Source organism: Dermacentor albipictus, chromosome 6 (genome assembly GCF_038994185.2).
Source record: "Dermacentor albipictus isolate Rhodes 1998 colony chromosome 6, USDA_Dalb.pri_finalv2, whole genome shotgun sequence".
Classification (NCBI taxonomy): domain Eukaryota; kingdom Metazoa; phylum Arthropoda; class Arachnida; order Ixodida; family Ixodidae; genus Dermacentor; species Dermacentor albipictus.
In genome coordinates, this window is record NC_091826.1 from 99,684,443 (window position 1) to 99,707,982 (window position 23,540).

The following is a 23,540-nucleotide window of genomic DNA, read 5'->3' on the forward strand; positions in this document are numbered from 1 at the left end:
AGCTTCAGTAGCCAGTAGGGGACCGCTGCACTTCAGTGTCCCAAGCCACATCGGATGAAGGGTGACAGAGGGAGCCGTGGGAAAGATGCCTCAGCGAACACCAGGGCTGTAGCTCATACCATGGAGATGGTCACGTACCAGGCCAGGTAGGCGTAGCTTCTGGCCGCGGAATGCGGGCACTGCTGGCCACCCTACGATCACGGTGCGTCCCGGAACGCAGCCGTTGTCCCACGTTGGGCACCAATGTGGAATCGCTATGGCCCCCCCACCACACCAGTAGGCCTAGTCCTGGTCGGGCGCGGGCAAGAGCGCCCAGCGGAGTCTCGAGCCGCCGCTCGGTCACACGAGTCACTTTGTCCTCCACTTGTTGAATATATATATATATATATAAATATATATATATATATATATATATATATATATATATATATATATATATATATATATATATATATATATATATATATATATATATTCAAAGAAATGTTCTGCAGGTCTGGTGCATAGGTAGTTGAAGAAACGAAGGGGCACGCTCACGAAAATCGCATGTTTCATGATTGAATGGTTCGGCCGTGGCCGTGAACCTTGAGTTATTAAACAGCCAGTTTTCGTAAGTGCGCTCCTTCAATTACATATATATATATATATATATATATATATATATATATATATATATATATATATATATATACATATATATATATATATATATATATATATATATATATATATATATATATATATATATATATATATATATACACATATATATTTCGCGCGTATCGCAAGGCAGCAAGGCTTTGTTCTCCCTATTTAACTTATTGATAAATTGATTGGATTATTGACTGCATAATGTATTGATTCATCGATTGATCTACCTTTAGCCGGGTACGTGGACGCTTCAAGTGGAGTGTTCAATGAAGCGTCAAGTCTTTATCACCATCATGGTCAAATCCCAAATCAGAGATCTCAAGAATAAGCCAATAGTGGCTCTGGCAGGCGTGTGGAACGACAAGGTCATCAAACCAGAGGACGCAAAAATATTCGTTGATTTGGCCAAAGGAGGCCACGTTGTCCTGGACGCAGACGTGACGGCGGTGGTCCGCAACACGCAGGGACTTAGTTGCCCTTCCCGACTGCGTGACGACGGCAAAGGTAAGGACATGTTGTCAATTGCTTGTTCTGTTTAAACTCGACGGCAAGCGTGACACATTTTAAACGTGGGTATGTTATTATACATGTGGTCCAGTAAATGTATACGAGAAAACTAAGGCCGATGAAATGCAGCTAGTGTTCTTACTATGAAAGGAGAACGTGTATCTAGGTGGTCATTCAGATACCTGCAGCACCCTTGGAAATTTTCGGCATTAATCGACGCGAGTACCGGACAACTTTGATTCTGCTAAACGAGAGGATCAACGCATCCAGTAGAGCGCTATCTTGCATTTAATGTCTCGCAGACCCGGCATCCAATAAGGCGTTTTCGCTGTTTAGCGCCTTATCCCTCCTCGTCGAAGCATTGTCAAGCGTGACCAAACTTACTACGCTGGCGTCTGCGTATGGCATGACCACGGGGACCATATCTTGAAAGCGATCCGCGATGCCGACAGGGAGTTCCGACTGCTGATAGCTTGTCGCACTGTGTTCACGCTGCTTAGTTAACGTTGAAGAGATACGTGCTGGTTCGTATCTCAAAAACGATCGGCGAAACAGGCAGCGCGCAGCATTTGCTGAGAGCTCGCTGAGCGCTGCATTTTCGCCGCTCTGTTCGCGTTAAAACGACAGCCAGCACGAAGTCCCTCGCTGCTGCGGGCTCTTGCTTGAAGGTAATCGTCTTGCATGGCGGATCGACAGGCGGGCAGTTTTCTCGTTGGTTAAGCATAGCAATGCTTACGCGTTTAAGGTGAGCACCTTTGTACTCGGATTAAGGTGCCTGTTAAGAACCTCTGTGGCAAAAACAATTTGCCGAGTACGGTGCGTATCATATTCGTATCCTGTTTGAAGCACGTAACTCCGATGAGTAATTTTATTGGTCATAATGTCTCACACGTTTCCCGAAAGATTTCGATTTGGCCACTTTTTATTGTAATGTCTGTATCGAAAAAAAAAATCCCAGCTCCTGCGATTCATTTTGGGATTTTTTTCATACCATTACCATAAAACCCTTCAGTGTACGTATTAGGTTGTCAACGAATAAATTTTATACCGGGGCTAAAAATGAAACATGTGGCCGATGCCTCTTGGAAGGTACGGAGAACGGTACCACTCTAAGCTAGTTAAAATGAGTGCTAATTTCTCGTATGGGAAAATTATATTTAAACCACATCTCAGAGTTTCCAAAGCCGCTTCTTCAAGAGAACATCAGTAATGAGCGGATATTGACAAATCAATTTTGCTGCACTTTTGAGCTAGTTTCTTTAACTAAATTTCTACCTTAATTTCCATAATGGGTCTGCTGCACTTCTTGAAGCGATGTTGCAACAAATCTGTCCTAATGTGGAAAGGGATGAGATTGGTGTGGCTTGTGCAGTCGAGATTCAATCTTCCTGCTTTATTAGCTTTAAGTATATGCAGACGTTGTTGTGCAGTAGGATGTATAATGGTTCAAAACTACAGCTGTGCCTGTGATTTCTAGGTACATTAGAATATGTAACAATGCATTCATTGCGAATACAAGAAAACCAACAAATGTTACAAATGTTTAACGATCCTGAAGCAATAAAAGATAAGCTGACAAATATTAATGTAAGAACTGTCTCTATTAGCAACTACAGGGTATGGGCAAAATATACTTCGGAGTAAATATACAGTTAACAAAGTCGAAAATTAAGTTCGTGCACGAATGTACAATGGTAATGCTGGCGGTTTTACCATTGGCTTCTATAGTATTCAACGCTATCATACGAGCAAAAGCAGCAGTTCTATTCCTGCAGTTTTTGCGTGATTGTAAAAGAAAAATGTCATTATGGAATGAAAATCTGGTACTGCTGGGGTTGGTGAGAACATTTCTGCCAATGCAGTAATGTAAACTTGTATTTGTAAATGGACGATAAATACCGGTTCTATGGTAATACAAGGTAACTTTAGTTACTGGGAGAAGCTTTAATGGCGAGAAGACCATGCGCGTTGTGAGCCGCCGACCGAATGACACGAAACGCGTTGTTTGTACGTGGTACAGATACTCTATACGTGATATTTACGGCCGTACTGAGACTACAGTGTCCATCGGTGGTACAAAAGTTGTTTCAGATTTTGGGAAACTACATTGCCTTAAGGCGCTGGGAGTGCGGATCTTTCACAAGATCTGGTGATTGCCATAGCTCTGTTTGGTAATATTTAATTTAGGGATATCAAATTCATGCTAAATTTTATGCTCCTTGTTTTAGGGGACCAGTGAGCCTTATTTTTTTTTACCTTAGATTTCCGCAGAGTTCGAGAAATTGGCAAAATCACAATCGAAATTTACGTATTCCGGTGAACGTCCAGGAACATAAATCCCACTTATGCTTTTTCCTTTGTGATTGTGGGTGCCACTGCTCTCCTGAAAATTAGCTTATACGCAGGGCTACACTGCAATCTTCAAAACCATTTCAGTTTTCCTGGCTGCTAGCCTTGTTTCCTACGCAATAATTTCGCGATAAAAAAAAACCTGTTTTCCTATACCAACGCAGGTACCTCATCAAGAGCATAATTCTTTTATTAGACGCATATTTTCATGCTCACACTAAAGTTCGAGGTTTGGTGCGTGTGCTTGCTTGGTCTTTTGCCGAGTACGGTGTAGCTTTCAACTATTTCCAGAGGCCGTCCTCTATAGCCGGCGAGCTATCGCGGGATACTGTGTCATAGCAAAGGGAGCCTATACCAGCGAGTATATATTGCATGGTCACGTAGGTAGAGTGTTCGGGGTCTCTTCTTCTTGCATTCTGCTTTGGGCTACAGGCAATCGCAATAGTACAAAATGTTGGAGAAATAGAATCAGTTGCATAGCATTCTATTACCAGCTTCACGAAACCTTACCTACTCTGAGGCCCTTATGCAGCTTAGTTCTTCATAAATGTATTCTTGGTAAGAAAAGAACGTTGCAGAAAATACCACCGTAAAGCAAAGAGAAGAATTGCAACGTATTACGTTACTGCATGGCGTAGGGTACTTATATTCTCGTACCAAAGATCGCTTACACTCGTCTGCGACTTCAGAGATGCCTGCTTCATTTGAGCCCACAGCAACAACTGCGATGAACCTAGACAAGTGCGACGGTCTATAAACACCGGTTAGTACGTACGCACATGCGCGTTCTAACATACTGCCCAGAAAATTGGAAACGGCACTTGGTAACACTCCTCGCTCATCCTGTCGTCTGTCATTTCCAGCCCTCGGACGCCTTTGCGAGATTCTCCTATTAGAATTTTATGTGTGAAACGATCACGACATAGCAGATTATTGTTGCGTTCAAGCTCACCGGAAAGTGCTTTAAGAACACGCTGGAATGGCCTAAATGGTGTCACGGCAGCTCAAGAAGCAGCAGCTGCTGAGTAGGAGACATAGTGCTCAAGAAGGTACAACGCGTCTGGAAACACTGACGCTATGAGGAGTACCACTAGTTGAGTTGAAGGCGTCGAAGCCCAGTGATCTTTAAGACTACAGGAAAACCCTTTATGTTTGTCAGCTTCCATAAATGTATTTCACAGCTTTTGCTTGACGTTTATTACTGCATTGGGAGTGACATTGACAGCCCAGGAGAATTTCCACTACCGGCATCGCCTTGTTATATGTTAGCAAAAAAAAAACGCCAGTTAAGTAATACGCAGTTTCTGGTGCAGTCTGATTCTTCACCGTGAACACAGCATTACAGTATATGTATATGTGTATGGTATATGCAAATAGAAATAACAGCCGACAGGATTCCATCATGGTGCCGGCCTCCACCACAGAGCTTGAATGCTCTAACCATTTGGCCTCAGGCGCATGCATCATGGGGCGGAGTCGATTGGTTGCATAATTTTATTGCTGAAAATGAAGGAAATATCGCAGTATTCATTGATGGCACCCATGGTACTGGGTATGTTTGGCTTCGGCTGCTCGGAGAGTTTGTTCTTCTGGTGTGTTAGTTCCTTCGTCATTGCTAACAAGACGTCCCACCATTTCAGTAGCCTGGTTGCTGGCGATTGTGAACGTTATGAATTGCAAAAGAGCGATGGCAGGCTGTATGCCTTCTATTTTGCTTTCTTAGTGTTATGTTCCTTCCACACTTGGCTTCGTGGACTATTGATCTTGTGGAGCTTGTTGTTTTTGTTGTGGCAATTACTGAGTCTGCTGTTGTGTCTCCTGGTAAATCATCATAACCGCGTTGCTGCAGTAGTCAAACATCTGCTGTAGAATAGCAAGCTTCTTGTCTATTATCTCCTCTAACGTGAAGGGGTTGCATTGTGTCGTTGGCTGCTAGCGCAGAGAACTGCCGTTTGGTGCTACAAAACGTTTAGTATGACTGTATTCGGTGTATCTCCAGCTTCGTCAGCCGTCACTGAAGATTGGCGCCTCTCCGCCTTCACTCTCTTGTGGGCGATGGATGGTGAGGGTTTAAGAGCAGTGGGTGTATCGGAAGGAAAGAGCAGCGCTGTCCATGTTACCGTGCTGTCTGGACTCTTCTTCAAATTTAGTGCATTACGTACTTATGGTACGTGACGCCATTTCCGCTGGCTATCTATCTATCTATCTATCTATCTATCTATCTATCTATCTATCTATCTATCTATCTATCTATCTATCTATCTATCTATCTATCTATCTATCTATCTATCTATCTGCCAACCTACCTACCTACCTATGTTGGTGTTGAGGTACGTTTGTATTGACCCGTTTTTCCGCCTACCTGGGTCACTGGGTAGTCAGTGGTCGAATCAAAAGCGCTTCGAGCTGCTTTTTTTTAGGTAATACTGTTCGGGAGCAGTCATCACGGGAACTTCCGTCACTTTTTTTTGTCACCAAAGTGTATATACGCGCCGTTCTTCAACGAACCTCTTTAATACCGACGTGGATCATTATAGACGTGGGACTGCTTAGGTAGCATTGGTTGAAAAAAAAAAATCACGGCTCTCTTGTAATCGGAAATAGATGTAAGCATGAAAATGCCTACCAGTACAGCCGATTGCTTGGAGGTGATATTAGCTACAACCTTTGAATGCGTATAGTGGATGTTCGTAACGGCACATTCCACCACATATCAGCACAGGAAACGGTTTCGAGCTGAATCTCACTGCAAGCGTCGTTTCGGCCGAAGAGCCGTCCGAGGCGCACCGGACGCTGCCGGCTTGGCCAAGCAGCGTGGCGCCATCTCTGGAGCCGGCGCAAAACCCGCGCCGCGGAACTCGCGGAGCACTGCCGTTGAACAGCAACTCTTGCATGGGCCCCTGTAGCTGCCTTTTAACGCGATAGCGTTAAGGAGCTCGTGTCGCAGAAAAGCCGGTGTCGTCGGCGTCGGTGTCGGCGGCGTTGACCGTGAGCGATAAATCACGGCAGGCGCTTCATAAATAAAAAGCGACTTCCAAGATTGGCCCGGCGGGAATCGAACCCAGGTCTCCGGAGTGTGAGACGGAGACGCTACCACTCAGCCACGAGTTCGATGCTTCCAAGCGGTGCAAACGCGCCTCTAGTGAATGCGGTGTTGCCTTCGAAACGAGCCGTGGAAAGTTATACTGCGGTGTATATCGGTAATTATGAACATGTAACGTATAGAAGTCACAATTACACGAGTTTCGAAGTGCGTTTCCGCTGCATTTCTTCTGCGCTTTCCGCACACGCAGAGCCATCTTGCGGCAAACACAGATGACCCCCTCCTCTCAATGTACGGCGCTGCCCCGACAGGAGGCGCGCCGCGCGCGCATTGGGACCGCTGCCAGGCGCGTCGCGGGACTCCCTCTCCCCTGACGACGCTTCGCCGTGCTCCCGGTTTAGATTACTATCTATCTCTCTGCCCGTGCCGATCACGACGTTTGGGTGGCGTAGATCGTTTCCCCTCCGAGACACCGAGTTCTTTGGTTCGTTTCTTTCGCTCAGGCGCACGTTTCGTTGCCGCGGCGAACGCTGCGTTGCTCGACGCTCACCGCGTGATAGGTGGGCGCTAAGTCCGATGCGGGGCGCATCGTAAGTGATCGCTGTGCCGTAGCGCATTGTCTTATACCCCTTGGCGGGTCGACGGGAACGCTGTCGCGTCCCACTCTTGAAGGCGAAGTTTAAGCGTCCTCCAATTTTTTAGGCGACAGCGTTAAGGAGCTCGTGTCACAGAAAAGCCAGTGTCGTCGGCGTCAGCGGTTTTGGCCGTGAGCGATAAATCCCGGAAGGCTCTTAATAAATGAAAGACATCTTGCAAGATGGGCTGGTGGGAATTGAACGAGGGTCTCCGGAGTGTGAGACGGAGACGCTACCACTCAGCCACGAGTTCGTTCCTTCAAATGGGGACAAAATCGCCTCTAGTGAATGCGGTGTTGCCTTAGAAACGTGCCGTAGAAAGTTACGCTGCGGTGAATATCGGTAATTATGACCATGTAACTTACAGAAGTCGCAGATTCACGAGCAGGTAAGTACGTTTCCGCTAAAGTTCTCCTGCGCTCTGCGCACACGCAGAGCCATCTTGCGGCAAACACAGAAGACTCCCTCCTCGCAATGTACGGCGCTGCCCCGACACGTGGCGCGGCACTCGCCCCATGACCGCGTCCGCCTTCATGGCGCGTCGGGGCCCGGCTATCTTTGCCTATCGCGACGTTTGGCTGGCGTAGCGCGTTTGAGTAGGCGGCGCGAACAGGATGCGATAAGGCTATCGCGTTCTACTCTTGAAGGCGAAGTTTAAGTGTCTTCCAATTTTTTGAACGTCGCTTCTGGAAATGAACAAAACTTCCACGTACTACAAGTTACAGCTTGAATGATATTGTGAACAAATACTAGAAAGAGCTCGCATGCACTAATATTTCTAATGTGGTTGGGAATTATCAGCGTATGCAATGCAGTCCCGTACAGAGGGTAGGAGTCAGATAAGGTTATTAATGTAAGAGCGTTGGGGGCTTGTGTCGCGGAAACTTCGACAACGGTGTCAGGCGTCCACCATCGTATCGGCAAAAGATCACTCTGAACAACGCAGATCCTCTGTGCAGCACAAAGAAGCTGCAGAAATAATTGAATTTCACGTAGTAAAACACGTCTGAAAAATGGTAACGTACTACTTAAAACCTACAGGCATGGTAGCGTCGTATACTCAAGCACACATGCGAGAACACAATTCTGTTACGCAGAAACTCCAACACATACCCCTTTAACGCGACAGCGTTTTCCAGCTGCCACTCGACGTTTGTCTTCGTAACAGCGGCACAGTCTTCTCGGTTCCTTGCACACCATCAAAAAGAACCACAAATTTCGCCGTCGTGCATAGTGTTCGCCGTCAGCGTCACCCAGTGGACATTAACGTTACCTAAGCTGCAGGTGCCGGAAAGCGTGAGAAGCACTCTGGAATCTCTGAATGCTGTCGTGTTCCACTCTTAAAGGTGTAGGTTAAGTGTAGTCCAAATGTTTTCTTAAATTTTGAATGATTGCCAGGATTATCGTGATTTCTTTTAGCAACGATATCCGGATATTCTCGTCTCAGTATAACGGTTCTAGCTTTTGGCTCAAGGTCACTTGATGTTCGCCGACAACTGAAGATAAAAGATTCCATGCTTAAAGCTTACGCCGACTTCGAGTACTGGGTATGTGTCACTCGGTGTTCGCTGTTCTCCAACTAACCACTTTGATGCATACTTGAGTCACTGGGTATATGCCAGAAGGTGTGTGGCGCTCTTTATTGAACGTCTTTGACGCCAACACATGTAACTAGGCACAGGGAATGTGGCACTCTATATGATCAAGAAGGTTCCTAAAATCTCCGATGCTTAGCGGAATTGACTCAACGTCACAAGGATTGCTCAAGAACAAGAACCTGGCGCATTAAAAGGCTGCACCACAAATGATGTGGTTATGGCCAACGTTTCATTGAACGCCTTTCACGTCAACGCTTTCTTAAGCAGCGCTATGAATTTCACTAGGTATGCGCCATTCTTCAGTGAACCTCTTGCCAACTAGGGTCACTGAGTACGTGCCGCAAAGTGTGCGGCTAAATGAGAAAACTGTTCTCAGCTCTCGAAGGCACCGGAGCGCCATGCTTCTCGTCTCGAAGGCCACACGCGGACTTCTCCGCAGTGCAACTAAATGCGTAGCATGTCCAGAAAGCTACGCGAGCGTGGAGCACGATTGCCGCTGTAAGAGTTTCTGTGCGTTCGCGCGTACCAAAACGCCATGCATTTCGGAAGTTCAGGCACAGGCTTCTCGGCAGCAGCACCAGATAGAGCCGAGTGTTCTCGCAGAAACGCGAAAGAGGAGTTGCGGTGGAGTACACGCCTCGTACATAACTTTTTTCGACAGGGGAAGTCTGTTGTATCACTAATTATTTCATTCTTAAAGTATAACCGCCGATAGCTGTTCTCTGATTGGTTTCTGCCGCAAATTTTTCGATTTTTCTACCCTTTCTTGCCGGCCACATGCTTCAGGACTGGTCCCAGGACAAAAGCCAAGAGGGACCCCATCCTAGAACGAGTTGTTTACGGGGCTCTGCTCCTCGATGTTGATGCTCATGTTTCCGCTTCCGAGCTAAACAAGCATATACTTGCCAACTGGACATGATACCCTTGTTGAGCTCTCCCCTGTACTCGGGAGGTCCGATCGAGCTCCGCACAGCATACACTTGGTGTCACATGCGCGGAAGTGATCAGTCACGGCTTCTCTATAGTTCGGGCAGGCCTAAGCGTCCAGCGTGGGGCACACGACGGCACAGTGGCCTGGCTCGTATCAGATGTATCATAATTGGCGGGTCGGGGGGTTAATCGGAGCTACCCCAATAGCCTAATAGTGAACACACCAAGTGCCTGTCTTCTCTCTAGAAGTCTTGACCGTGGTTATTGGCTTTCCAATTATGCGGGCTCCCATGTCGTTAACGTCCTGCTGGCGCACCCAAGTGTGCCATCAGTTCAGTCAGAATTAGTACCGGCGACAAGGTTATGTACTATTCAGTGACAGACATCTTCGGAAGCCGCCACCTAGGCAGCCACGTCGTAGTTCTTGTCGCCAAAGCGCAGTCTGGCAATGCCTTAAATAGTGTCGACTTCACATATTAGCTATTATGAAGGAAAAACTGTTCCTGAGTCTTTTATGTGAGTCATTCTCATAAGTCCTCCCGCAAGAAAAAGCGCTGGCCTTGGCCCCTGATATGCCGAGTTTCTTCACCTCGAGTCCATTCTTTGGTCTGATCAATAAAGTCCATCGTAAGTATAGGCGCTAAACTCCTCATGTCGAGGCTGACGCACTCTGCCTCTCTCTGTCGTCTTGCTATCTAGTTTTCTCAAGGATAGGAGTGGACAACGCAATTCAATGCAATTTTCGCACTTGTTTTGTTTGATCCTGGTCCGGGTTGCAGGATTCCGATAAGTAGGGAGTCGCTAATCTTGTACGGTGCACCACGCACCTGTCTGTAGCGTCGTCTCATTCCCTGAGCGTGCCTCATTTTTCTGCACAAGAGGATTTTCTTAAAAAAAGATTACCGTGGCTTCGGTAGCGCTTCAGGTTGGTGGTGTAGCTCAACTTCTGGAAAACATGTTTTTTTTTCTTCAATTTCTGTCAGTGCCCAATGACATAACTCAGCATAACCTTGCCTAAGCTTGGCGACGTCTACATATTCTCATACATGAGCGGCGGGAATCGCGTTAAGCTTATTTGCATGGTCTGCACAGCAAAACTTCGAGAAAACCAAATGGATAGCACCTACAGTCCATACAGCGGTATCAACGAACTGTTCGCGGCAGTATCCATGTTTTAGTACACCTTTCTTGTCTCGGAGAGTCGTTAATCTGGTCTGTTGGATCTCCAACACAGAGCCCACGTGAAGCGTGTCCACTGCACGTGAACTACACTCGCCGCGGCGGCGCAGTGGCGTAAGATTTGTGTTGCTATCGCCGCGGGCGCCAGTTCAGACCCCGTCCATGGCGGCTGCATTTCGACGTGGGCGAAATGCTAAGAGAGCCGTGTGGCATGCATTCGGTGTGCGTAGGTAGTAAAACTTAATCCGTAGTCGCCCACGACTGACTGCCTTGTTTAATATTAGGGTTTTGGCACGTGAAAACACACTTTAATTTGGTTATAATTTAATTTGGACGCCCCCCTGTAAAGCGTATTGGCACAACCTTGAAATCATCACGTATGCAGAAAATGTTGAGAGGAGTTTTGCAAACACCCAAGGCTTGTCCTCTGTCTCATCTCGTGCGACGTTAATGTGGCACGCCTGCAACACCATTGCCGACGTTGTTCAGCAAACTATCGTTGTCAGACTTTTCAGCACCTGGCAGGGCTTTGTTCCTTTAGCCCAGCAGGAGTTCAACTCCGTGATGCGTCGCTCTACGAAGTCGCACCCGCGTATGCTTTTGTATCAACGCTGAACTGTGCAGCCAAGTGGTTCTCCGGAAAAATTCTGTTGCCAAGCCACTCTGGAGCGCCGGCGCAGCTACCGACAGGCTACGATAGAAATATTTTCATATTTTGTTTATTCAACTGTTATTTTGACGTCGTATATTTTTTTTTAGAATTTCCAAACAGTAATAGTTCTCTGGATCATGCAAGACCTTGTAATTATAGCTCATTTGTTGCAGTCATCGAGCGATGAGCGAGTGGCTCAGGAAAGACGCTTTGCAACCAAAGCGATTATTTTCGGCGATATAATATACAACCGGTCGCTTTGCGACCAACTTTGTCCCGTGACCCTCCCGATTCACCAGTGTGAATGAGCCATCTTCAGCCTTTTGGATAGTTCATAATGACTGCGAACTGCTGCACTTATGCGGAAATATATTGCTGCGGATGATTCTTTTGCAAAATCAGAAAGCCATTCGAAACCAGGGGGGCGGAGTTTAAAGAAGTTTATGCGCCATAGGGGCACGGTGACTGAACGTTCATGCTTTCTGCTCGCCCGTAAGGAATAGTACCGCCGTTTTGTGTGATAGTGTCCGTAGTACACTCTGTGGGAATGCTCATCGCTGGCGTCTCGGAAGGCCATTGAAGTAAGCTGCTTAATAAACCTCGAACCTCTCTTCACCTATCATCCTCAAATTCTCTGTCCCTCCGATGCATACCATATCGCCTGAAGCTCCACCTTGCGTGTATTCCTAGAACTATTACGTGAAATTGTGGGTGCGCTGCCCGCTCAGGTGCCCCCTATACCATAAACAATACCGTGCAGCGATGTAGAAGTAAAGGGCATGAATATGGCTCGAATGTTGTCGCGATTCGTGCAGCAATAAAATAAAAATGTGCATGGGGAATTTTCCTCTAGGTGTGCGGAACAGTTGAGTAGTCCTTGTGCCGCAAACGGATCGTGTAAATGTGATATACTGCTGTTTTGTCATCTCTGGGATTTCCGTTTCAATTTTATTTGTTGCAGTTCATGTTCTCCACGTCGTACGTGACATACGTAATGAGAAGGGGTAAAAAGGTCTTCCAATACGCAGGTTTTCGTAAAATCACAGGCACTCAATAGCAGAGTGAGAGTGGTATGTATAAGTAAAGCATTTGACAAGCATACAATCTCCGATACAAATCAAATGACAAATCATCACTTCTGGAATCCAAAATTTTAACGGTTAAAGAGCATCCATAATTAAGTAAGAAAAGAAAACCAGTACCACAATTCAGAAATTTCCAAATCAGCCATTTTACGTCATATCTTCAAAAGAAGTTCCCTATGCGATCACCTTAGCTCATCTCTGTGACAAGCCGGAAGAAATTGATTGATTCAAGAGTTTCCATAATTGATTCCGTTTTCAACAGCTATTGCTACTAATATTGCAGATCCTGATATCATGCCAAGAGATGGTTCATACAGCGGCTACTTCACGCACTTCACGGGCGGAGGAAGGTACGCCATCAGGGCGTACGTCTACGGAAACAACAAGACCAGTCATGCGTATCGTACACCGGGATTCCCTCCTAACATTATTGCTTGGGATGAGGTAGAATCACTTCCAAGTGAGTTGATCAATGGCGCATTAACCTGCATTGCGTAGTCTCTCTCGTCCTGCTTTTACATGGCCAAAAGATCAAAATGACAAATGAGGCGTTATCATAAGTGCAAATATATTCTTTCAGGAAAGTAATTGCGCAGAACTGAGTCCAAGGCAACGACAGTTGCTACATTTCACGCACGCTAACAAACATTGTTCAAAATAGAAATTCAAGTGAGCAGAAGAAAAGCGCATGTTAGAATGAACTGGCCTTGTTTAGTTTTTATAGCGATAGCAATTGTATGGACATTCAAGGCCCATATCTGCCGTGGGCTTCGCCGTGAGCTTCTGTATAAAGACCAAGGGTGATAAAATCCTCACAGCAGGCAGTATGCTCTTTGTGCGAATAAAAGAGTGCTATGGGAAGCTGGCAAATGCTGCTGAATCTCGCGTGCACGAGAGATGAAGCAGAAGCGCGCCTCCTTATGTCGCCCGCGAAGCACGGGAGTAAGGAGAGCGAGAGGAAGGGGGGGGGGTCTTCTCCTGCGGCTGCAGCTTATATCACGGCGCGTGGGGTGCCGTATTTTGAAAGCGATCTGCGATGTGGCCAAGGTGCACGCTAGCGCGGGTCTCACGTTCAAAGCAATCTGCGATGTTTGCAGGGTGCGCGTACTGCCGGCCGCTTCATATGCGTTGTCCTTTCGACATTTTCTTTCTGTTGAAGCGAGTGTTGCAACAAGCTTATTTCGCTCGCTGCTGCTACCGCGTTTGCTTACGCCAGCATTTCGTTAGCGGGTTTCCGCGGTCATCCAGCGAGATCTGTCCAGGTTTACCTGAGCTGGCGTGACACCGTACTTGTTAATTTGGTTAGTAGGAGCAGGTTTACGGGTTTACACGGCCGATAAAGCTACTATCCTTACTGCATATAGCTATCTGCTAGTTTGCTTTCATAATTGTTGCTTCGCCTTTTCAGCGAAACAACGGTTTTTAGTTGGTGCCGCTTCCTAGTAGGGCAGCTGATCAGCCACTTCGCCATATTTCTGTTGTAGTAAGGCCTGATGTTCCAGGTACTTTTGCGATAAAGTTCTACTAATTACTTGGTTACTCCTTAAACAACCCTACAGGACATACACAAGCTACAAATGGTATCTTTTTATGTGGCCAGAATTCGTACGCTAGAAACGCAACAGAACCGTCAGGAATACGTATACTTGTACAGTTTCACAACGCCAATACTGAAACTGCAGCAGTAGAGGTCCGTTCATGTCATCATCATCAGCAGCACCAGCCTGAATACGCCCACTGCAGGGCAACGGCCTCTGCCATACTTCTCCAACTACTCCGGTGATATATTAATTGCGGCCATCTTGTCCCTGCAAACTTCTTAATCTCATCCGCCCGCCTAACGTTCTGCCGCCCCCTGCTACGCTTCCCTTCTCTTGGAATCCACTCCGTAACGCTTAATGACCATCGGTTATCTTCCCTCCTCATTATTTCTCCTGCTCATGCGCATTTCTTTTTCTTGATTTCAACTAAGATGTCATTACCTCACGTTTGTTCCTTCGCCCAATCGCCTCTTCTCTTGTCCCTTAACTTTACACCTATCATTCGTCTGTCCATGTGAATTATTACAAGGTTTAAAAAAGCGCATCACTGCCGATTGCAGCGGCGCCGCTCAACTGACACTCCAGCAACCTCAACGCCATGCATCTATGGAGCAGGCACTCATGACGTCAGTCAGACGAGCTATCCGATTGTCTACTCACACTGCGTCTGCGGCAATGCGTGAAATATGACGTGGCATTAAGCTTAGCTTTAATAGCACTCCTTTGCATAGTAATGTGTACTCCCTTAAAAAATAAGTGGCCAAATTTCATAAACCTCGATGTCATCTCCAACGACTTGCCTAGCTCAATGCGTCGCCCTCAATTTAGGTATAACCCTTACAAAGCTATTATACACTTTTCTCTTGAGGGATAATGGCAACCTGCTGTTCATCATCTTAGAATGCCTGCCGTTCATGTAGCATAACGAATATCTTAAAACGAAAAAATGCTCTATGGGATGCAAGTAAGGTTTTGCGTATATACCAAACTATTGACGCTTAACTTTAAGTAGATGTCCAAAATCCGAATTTTATTCTTCTTCATTATGCTATATTTATGTCCGCTGCAGCACCAATGCCTCTTCGTGCGATCTCCAGTGACTCAAGTCTTGCGCTAGCTAATTCCAGTTTTCACCTGCAAATTTACTAATTTCATTGTGTAACTGTAATGGTCCACCGGTTATCCCCCCTCCACACTACATAGGCGGCCCCAATACATTTATTTTTCTCTTCATGTGAATTAGAATATCGGTTATCCCCGCTTGCTCTGTGATCCACGCTGCTCTCTTCCTCGCTCTTTGAGCGGTGTTTAACATTTTCTCGAGCTTCTGTGAACTCCAAGTTTCCATCCCATGTGTTAGCACCGGTCGAATGGCATGATTGTACACTTTTTCTTTTCAATGGCAGTGGTAAGCTCCCAGATAGAATTTGACAATGCCTGCAGTATGCACCCCAACCGATTTCTATCCTTCTGTAAATTTTCTCCTCGTGATCGCCATCCTCCGTGAGTAAATAGACATAGACAACCGTACTCCTGTACATACTCTAGAGGCTTGCTGGTCATCCTGAATTGTTGTCTTCTTGCCAGGCTATTGGACATTATCATTGTTTTCTGTACAATATTCTTAAACCCCATTCGTATGCTTTCTCAGTAAAGGTACTCAATCATTTGTTGTAATTCGTCCGCAGTGTTGTTGAACAGGACAACATCATGTGCAAGCCGAAGGTTGCTGAGTTTGCTGAGGTTGCTCGCCGTTGACCCTTACTCTTGAGCCTTCCATGTCTAATGGCTTCAATACTTCTTCTAAGCCAACAGTGAAGAGAATTGAGGCGATTTTGTCTCCTTGTCTGACCCCTTTCATGATACGCAACTTTCTAGTTTTCTTGTGTAGAACCAAGTAGATGTGGCATCTCCGTAAATATTTTCCAAGATCATGACGTATGCCTCCAGCACTCCTCCATTGCGCAATTTCTAAAAGTGGTGGCATCTGTACTGAATCAAATGCTTTTTCATTAGCTGTGAATGCCACATTTGGCGCAAAAATGGATTACTGGTTGTTTGGAACTACATATTAGGAATGTGCTTTAATATCCCAAAACAAAACCCAAGCATTACTTGATAGTTTGATGCCTCCACAAAAGTTTTGCATTCGGAAGATTCTTGTTTCTGTTATGGCGCCATCCGTCGTACATGTCCTTCGTTTTGCTGTCGTCTTTTTAGCGCTGTTTTTCTCCAGGTATGATAAGGGGCGAATTGATGTGCGATGTATTGGCGCATGCATCAGGTCGTGTGTTGCACGTCGATTGCACTGCACCTTTGCGTCTACCATTTAGAATGACCTGGAAGTTGATTTACATAGTGCGAGTTCTTTACGCATATAAATAAGTTGACAATGTTTGGTCGTTTGAAAGCGAGCATTTATGGTAATAAGAATGTTCGACTTACCTTATCACTTTAAAATTGGTTGGGAGCGGCGTAACTTTTGCACTTGAGTTTCCAGACGACAACCACCGGCAGGTTATAATGACTCCTTAACGCAATGTGCATGCTGTCATGTATGACATAACGACGATATGACGTACATAAAAGGACTGCTTCAGTCCCAATAGAAGGTTAAAAACGCCTGTATGTTTACTCGAAATCGATGCCGTGTTTAGCAACGCAATACATTAGAACCGCGGGTTTTAAATACATTCTTAGTTATTTTTTTAATAATGTATAGCCGATGCTTGGCATATAACATAAAAATCGTTCGTAAATTACCAGTCGATTTGAACGATGTATTATTGAAATAGCCAATGCATACCTCCGACGCAGCTCAGTCTGTTATTACCGTAATTATCTGCAGGTACCGCAGGAACGTTCAATGCCGCGTGCAGGGCCGGCGTCAAATGTATCCTTAAATGTTATTTCCCGGGAAATCCTCCTCCCCCACCATCCGTTAGATTGCTGTACTTAAAATTGCCGCGGTAGTAATACTGTCCTTATGTCTTGTGCAGCGGAAGAACCAGACAAAGAAGTGATTGAAGACTCTGGCAACTACACATTCGAGGATACCCTCCTGGGAGAAAGGAAGCCGACGCAGCCATTCCAAAGAGTCGCAGGTGGAACCTACTTCCAGGTCACCAATGACCTGCGGCAGGCTGATGTTCCTCCCGGCACAATGAAAGACCTAAAAGCTGTCGAGGGTTACATCGACATCGACAGAACACCCATTGTCAGACTTACGTGGACATGGCCGGGCGCACACATGACACATGGAAAGGGTGCGTATTTTCTGTTAGCTAACATCTCGCATATCGGATGCAATTAACTATGAACACTCAGCAGGAGAATTATGAGAGGTAATACGAGCGAGTGAAGCTATATTTTTTCTAACGTATTCCCTTTCTACCCCATTCTAACGTACAACGCACAGTGGATGCAAAGTAACATTTTACTTTCCAGAACACGTAGATTTCAGTTCCTGGCCGTTGAGGCCGTGAAGACTCACCGTCCTCAACGCGCAGGGACTGCTTCGTCGTCCTCCCCTACCTACGTGTAGGTTAAGAGGCGGGCACCCCAGCTCGGTGGAACAATAAAGTTTTCAATCAATCAATCAATCCTACCCAGTTAAGTGTCGCATCGCATTTTTCAGAAGGGCTCCTAATCATCGCTAGTATGATAGGCTGTAAAAGATGTTAAACGCGAACAAAACACCTTGAAACAAACAATTCACATAGGGCCTCAGCAAACCGCCTCGCAAGAAAATGCAATAAATAAAATAAAACCGAGTCAGCGCACACGTACAGATCTTATTTGTTTTCTTTATTTTCATGCATTGCATTGATTAGGCTCAGGCTGTAGCCATCAAAACATCAATTCATTGATTGAAAATGTCGGTTTCCGTTATTGTACCTGGTGCATTAGTGAGTAGAGAGAATTAACACTTTTCTTTGTTTGCTACAGTATTTTTGTCATATTTCATATTTCTTAGGTGACCAAGTCATGAAAAGTAGCCACGATAACTTGCTGCAGCTAATTTGTGATTCTGTGACATATGGGAAAAAATATGCCAGAACGTTGAAACAGCAATACTCACACCTAAGTAACCAGTTTTCAGTCACTATAAAGCGCTGTATATTACAAAGCTAAAGACGTATTGCTTAGACTGCATATCTTGCATTTTAGCTGTTACCCCGATGCCTACAAAGACGACGCATAAAAGTTTATTAAGTATTTAAATAGTAGCCAACATTGAAACTTTGCGAGAGGCACCTCTAGCACCACGTTCGACATAAATATGAATTAGGACCGTTTACCAATTATTTTTCTGCATTCATTGTAAGCAGCTTGCAAGCTAAAAGCTAACAGAGAAGAAAGGATGGGCACAATAAAAAGCAAGTGAATATGTATTTAAATCAGCTGTCAATTATGAACATGGCCGCCTTTCAACAAATTAAGATAATATTTTAGCGTCAAATCAAAACAAACAGTCACCCCGAATGAAAACCACATTTTCACTTCACAATCGTACGGAAGTTTTGGCGAAGTATGTGTATTCAAATTTCACGTTAAGAAATATTTGAGCACCGAATGTAGCTGCTTAGTGGTCATGGTGTTGGGCTCCTAAGAACTAGGTCACGAAGGCAAAGTGCCAAAACACCCGTGCACTTAGATTTAGGCGCACGTTAAAAAACACTGAGTTTATGGACTCGCCCACTACGGTGTGCCTCATAATCAGATCGTAGTTTTAGCAGGAAAAATCCCACATTTTAATTACCTAAAGAAATATTTGCGCTGTAATTATTGCATGGATTTGTTGCGATTACATAGTTATAATTGGCATTTACGGCGTGGTGATTTTGCCAAAGTATTGTGACCGATAGCTTCTCCTGAGGAAAAAATGCTGTAAGGTGCACCAGTTTCTAAGCTGTTCATTTGTTATCATCGCCGTGGTAGCGTGTCGTCTTTTAGCAGCGGGTACGTAATCACTAATTACCGCGATGAACGCTAGTGGGAAGAACCTGAAGCGTTTCTCGCTGGCGAAGCGCGAGAGTATGTTCAACAGACAAGCGTAAGCAATCCTACAAAAGAAGAAATTGCTGTGATAAAGACTTGTTATACGGTGTTTATACGTGTCTAAATAAATTCTGCGGTTTCGCGTGACAAATGTAGAGCTCAATACAACACTCGCATTCGAAACAATAATCCCGAGCATTTCACTCATAAAGTCTGTATCTGCTAATGAAGGACTCTTTTTGGCCATGGACTTTTTGTGATTGAGACTTTTAACACGCACGACTTATATCTAGATAATATACAGTACCTTAAATGTGTTGATTCGTGTTGTCGACAAATTCGACTTCTCCCTGCCATCTGCTAGCCGCCTGATTAGCTCAGATGGTAGAGCGCTGCCCCGGAAAGGCGGTGGTCCCGGTTTCGAGTGCCGGACAAGGACAAATTTTTCTTCAACTCTGAGGCTGTTCTTTCGAGGAGCCTGTATGGGTTTCCTTTGCAGGAATTACTACGAAGGGGTGGTTCTCAGACTTTTCCTTAATAACTTCAACGTGTTGGTAACGCTACCGTATTTGCTAACCTGGATTCGTGATATGGCGTTTCACGACGTGTCCGCTGCATATTACGTACGTGTAGTTTAACGATCACAATGTTCGGGGTGCGACATTTTGCGTCAGCCATTTTGAAAGAAAACCTCTTGAACATGAAATACACACCGTAAGGCTGAACGTTGTTTTCGAACCAAATTTTTGACCCAAAGCACTCGAAGAACGGCTCGCTATCCCGCTGAGCTCAAAACTTATTCTACCATTTGCCATAAACAAAGCGTTCCACTACAGTTTTTGAGGTCGCATGTAAAGTTTTTCGCCGCCAGCGAGCGCATAGCCAGAACTGACGTTCACTTGGATGTCGTAGCGCAACCAGACGTACCACTATCCTGCACTGAGAATAGCGCTATCGAGGCACCCTACTCTACCTGGACACACTGCGCCTTCTGGCGGCACCACTGTGAAGTATGCGCCTACACAGTGGTGCCAGAGAGGCTCTTTGAAGCCCTGTGGACCCAGTTGCACAACCCCACTTGAAATGCCAACCTTTCAGGCGTCACTAATGTCGGATTCAGCGCACTTTTTTTTATTGATTTGCTGACTACGCAACCTTAAGTGCGAGATAGCTAGATAGCCGGAATAAAACAAAATGGTCTGATAATGTCAAGGAAGCTATTCTAACTGACATCGTTTAATTATTTGCATGGTTACCGTGATGGCCCTGCCAGAAGGCTGGAAAAGTATCTTTCAAGCGCTTTCGGTTGCCTTCCTAACCACAACAAACACTAGGCGCTTTTCAGGGCGGTGTGCCAGAGCATCACCATCTAGATAGCACTAGGACTGTTTACTCCGATCCATGAGGTCACGTTACCTGGCGAGAAATTTCTACTAACAAGGCTGACGAGATGAAACGGTGGCGTCAAAATACTGTTGCCTACTCTGGAGCATTCCCATTATATTCGATGTCAATCGGGCCAGGTAACATGACGTCATGGATCGGAGCAAAAATGCTTTGCGCTGTCTAGGTGGCGTTGGCTAGAAGTAATTCGATCTCCTTCACACTGAGCACGTTTGAAAGCGCTGTCATCGGTTGGTACCGCAGCATATTCTTGCGGTATATTTTAACACGATAGCGTTAGGGGCTCCGTGTCGCAGAAAATGCGTTGCCCGTGTCGGCGGCTTTCGTCGCCAGTGTTGCACATCAGTGAAAATCATCCTGAACAACAAACACGCGTCCCCTACGTGTGGCGCATGCGCGTCACTGAAATAATTCAATTTCTCTAATTAAAATGCGTCAGAAAAGTCGTAAAATAATACGTACGCACAACCGACAGACATGACTGCGTGGGATACTAATATCAATATACAAGAAAGATAATTCGGGTAAGCGAAAACTAACACACAAAGTTCTTTTTGCTTGCAATGAGTCACTGCTTGTAGCCTTTGCCTTACGGGGCTAGGAGCCACTGCTGTGCCTTTTACTGCCGCCAAGTTCGGCTGACCACTGTTTTCTGTCGGCGTTACGCCACGAGTTGATCCCTCAATCCTAGTCATAGTCAGCTGCGCTGAAAAAATGAATTGAGCTGGCCAGGCTATGTGATGCGTAGGGCAGATAACCGGTGGTTCAGTACGTTATAGAAGGGATGCCAAGGCAAAGGAGGCAATGTCGAGGAGAACACAAAATTTTGATGAGGGGGGGGGGATGACGTGAGGTTGTTTGGAAGCTCAAGTTGGAATCAGCTAGAGCAAGATTATCGTGTTCACTGTTCAACACAAAGCTTGAGCGTCCTCCAAGCATGTAAATTATTTTTCGGGCTTTCTTTCACATGCAAAACAACAAAGAGCCGTGCTGAAAAGAACGCCCCAGGAACAAATGAAATTTATGACTGCGACCTCGCTTTAAATCCGAAATGTGACGTATCGGATCGAAATGAAACACATAAAAACATAAACAGCACATGAAACATGTACTGCAGGACTCAATTCATATCTGCGAAAAATACTCCAACTCGTACTTTTGTATTACCTGCGTGATAGCTAGCATTCGCCGTGCATATATATATTTATATATGCAGTCGTCCTTAATGGTTACGGACTGGAGAGCACGAGAAGGGAAGCGTAGCAGAGGGCGGCAGAAATTTAAGTGGGTTGGTAAGATTAAGAAGTTTGCATGGACAACATGACCACAATTGGCACATGACCGGGGCAGTTGCAAAGGTATGGGAGAGGCCTTTGACCAGCAGTGGGTTTAGCCAGGCTGATGATGATGATGGTCGTGATGATTATGATATAAAAATACCATGCGCCCTGCATAATCTTAGCCATGCAGTTCAAAGAAGAATAATGATTAAAAACAAAGGTCAAAATACGATTTCTAGACCTACGGTGTTTGATAGGCTTCTGAAGACGGCATGCCGTTGGTCCCGAAGTCGTACCTCGCACAGAGGCTTCTTTTCCTTATTTATTTCAGTACCTTGGGTGATCCTAGCTCGGAGCGCGTAAATATATGTATTACAAGAAATAAACCGCATCAACACGATAAATTTATTGTCGATGTTTTGGCCAGGGACCAAGTTGATCAAGATTATTTTACGGACATAACGTCACGTTTCTTATAGACTTCGGATAACATGGTTGTGCAGCATTGTCGAACTAGATTTACACAACTGAGTTGTGAACAGAAGTTAAAAAAAAACAGGGGGATGGGGATTAACGTCACAATGCAGAGGTTGCATCTGTTTTCGTTACAGCTGCGGAAGTGGAAATCAGAGGTAGCATCAATGAAGAGAACCTTAAAAGGGACTTCGACAGCCAGGAGCGTCTGTCCACTGTCGTGAAAGGCAACCTTGACCCCCTCCCCGGCGGTTCGAAGCACGACGTAACGATCGCACTTCCTCGCGAGTGGGAAATGACGAGACCAGGCGACAGGGACTACAAGCTAGAGGCGTACCTAGCGGCGCGTGTTATTAACGCAGATGGACTAAAGGGGGAGCTGTCTAGGAGCATTACATTATTGTTCACAATCCCAAATTTTACCGCCGAATATCTCACAACAGGAGCGTCCATCCCCACACAGGCAGTGCCGAACACGAAGCCTGGACCAGCAAGAACCACAACAACGCTGGCTAAGCCGTACACGAAAACAGCTAAAGCAACGACCTCAACACCCCCGCCCAAAGCGGAGCCAGTTCGCAGTACGGCGGCAACAGCCACACCAGAGGTGGATCATGCGAGAAAAAATGACCATTCATCCGTCATAATTTGGATTCTCCTGGCGCTAGTTGCCGGAGTCGTTATGACAGCCATCACAACTATACTGCTACTCAGGGCGACGTTGAACCCTATTGCCGAAGATCAGGGCCTCACCACGACCACGGCAACACTGACAACTATGTGAAGCCACGTGGTATCCTTGGACAAAATAAAACGTTAGGGGCACCGACAATGCGTGGCATTATTTTAACCTCTGCGTAGCATGAACACGATTCTCTTCTTTTACAGTTTGCCTAACGGTTTCTTTATTTACATCGACGGTGTGATTATTTCCTTTGGGAAAAAATATCAAATCTAGAGCAGTGAAAATTCTTGTGCTGCTTTTCCCTGGAAACCATCGGAAAAAGGTATTGTGTTTAATTTCTACATACCAAGAAGGCGATGTCCATGCCGCTTCCACTACAATGGCTTCGCTCAAGATGGTCACGTGACTAACTCCAACGCATCCCTCGAACCGCAAATTTTCCACGTGAATATTTAGCTCCTTCAGGCATGAATACCTACTCTGCAGGAAAAACTTTAAATCATACAGGTATCGATATTTTAGGTGT

General features: G+C 45.6%; 1 protein-coding gene across 7 annotated transcripts in view; it reads left to right on the forward strand.

Annotated features, from left to right (window-relative positions):
• The window catches only part of LOC139061306 (calcium-activated chloride channel regulator 1-like), a 210,257-nt gene extending 187,096 nt beyond the window's left edge, over positions 1 to 23,161 (forward strand). For all 7 annotated transcript variants that reach the window (XM_070541087.1, XM_070541093.1, XM_070541091.1 and 4 more), the window contains 4 exons: positions 885 to 1,155; positions 12,913 to 13,089; positions 17,170 to 17,436; positions 22,467 to 23,161. In XM_070541087.1, the coding sequence (XP_070397188.1) occupies positions 885 to 1,155; positions 12,913 to 13,089; positions 17,170 to 17,436; positions 22,467 to 23,113 (1,362 nt within the window). In that variant the 3' untranslated portion in view covers positions 23,114 to 23,161. The remainder of the gene's footprint in view (positions 1 to 884; positions 1,156 to 12,912; positions 13,090 to 17,169; positions 17,437 to 22,466) is intronic.
• The last annotated feature ends 379 nt before the right edge of the window (positions 23,162 to 23,540 follow it).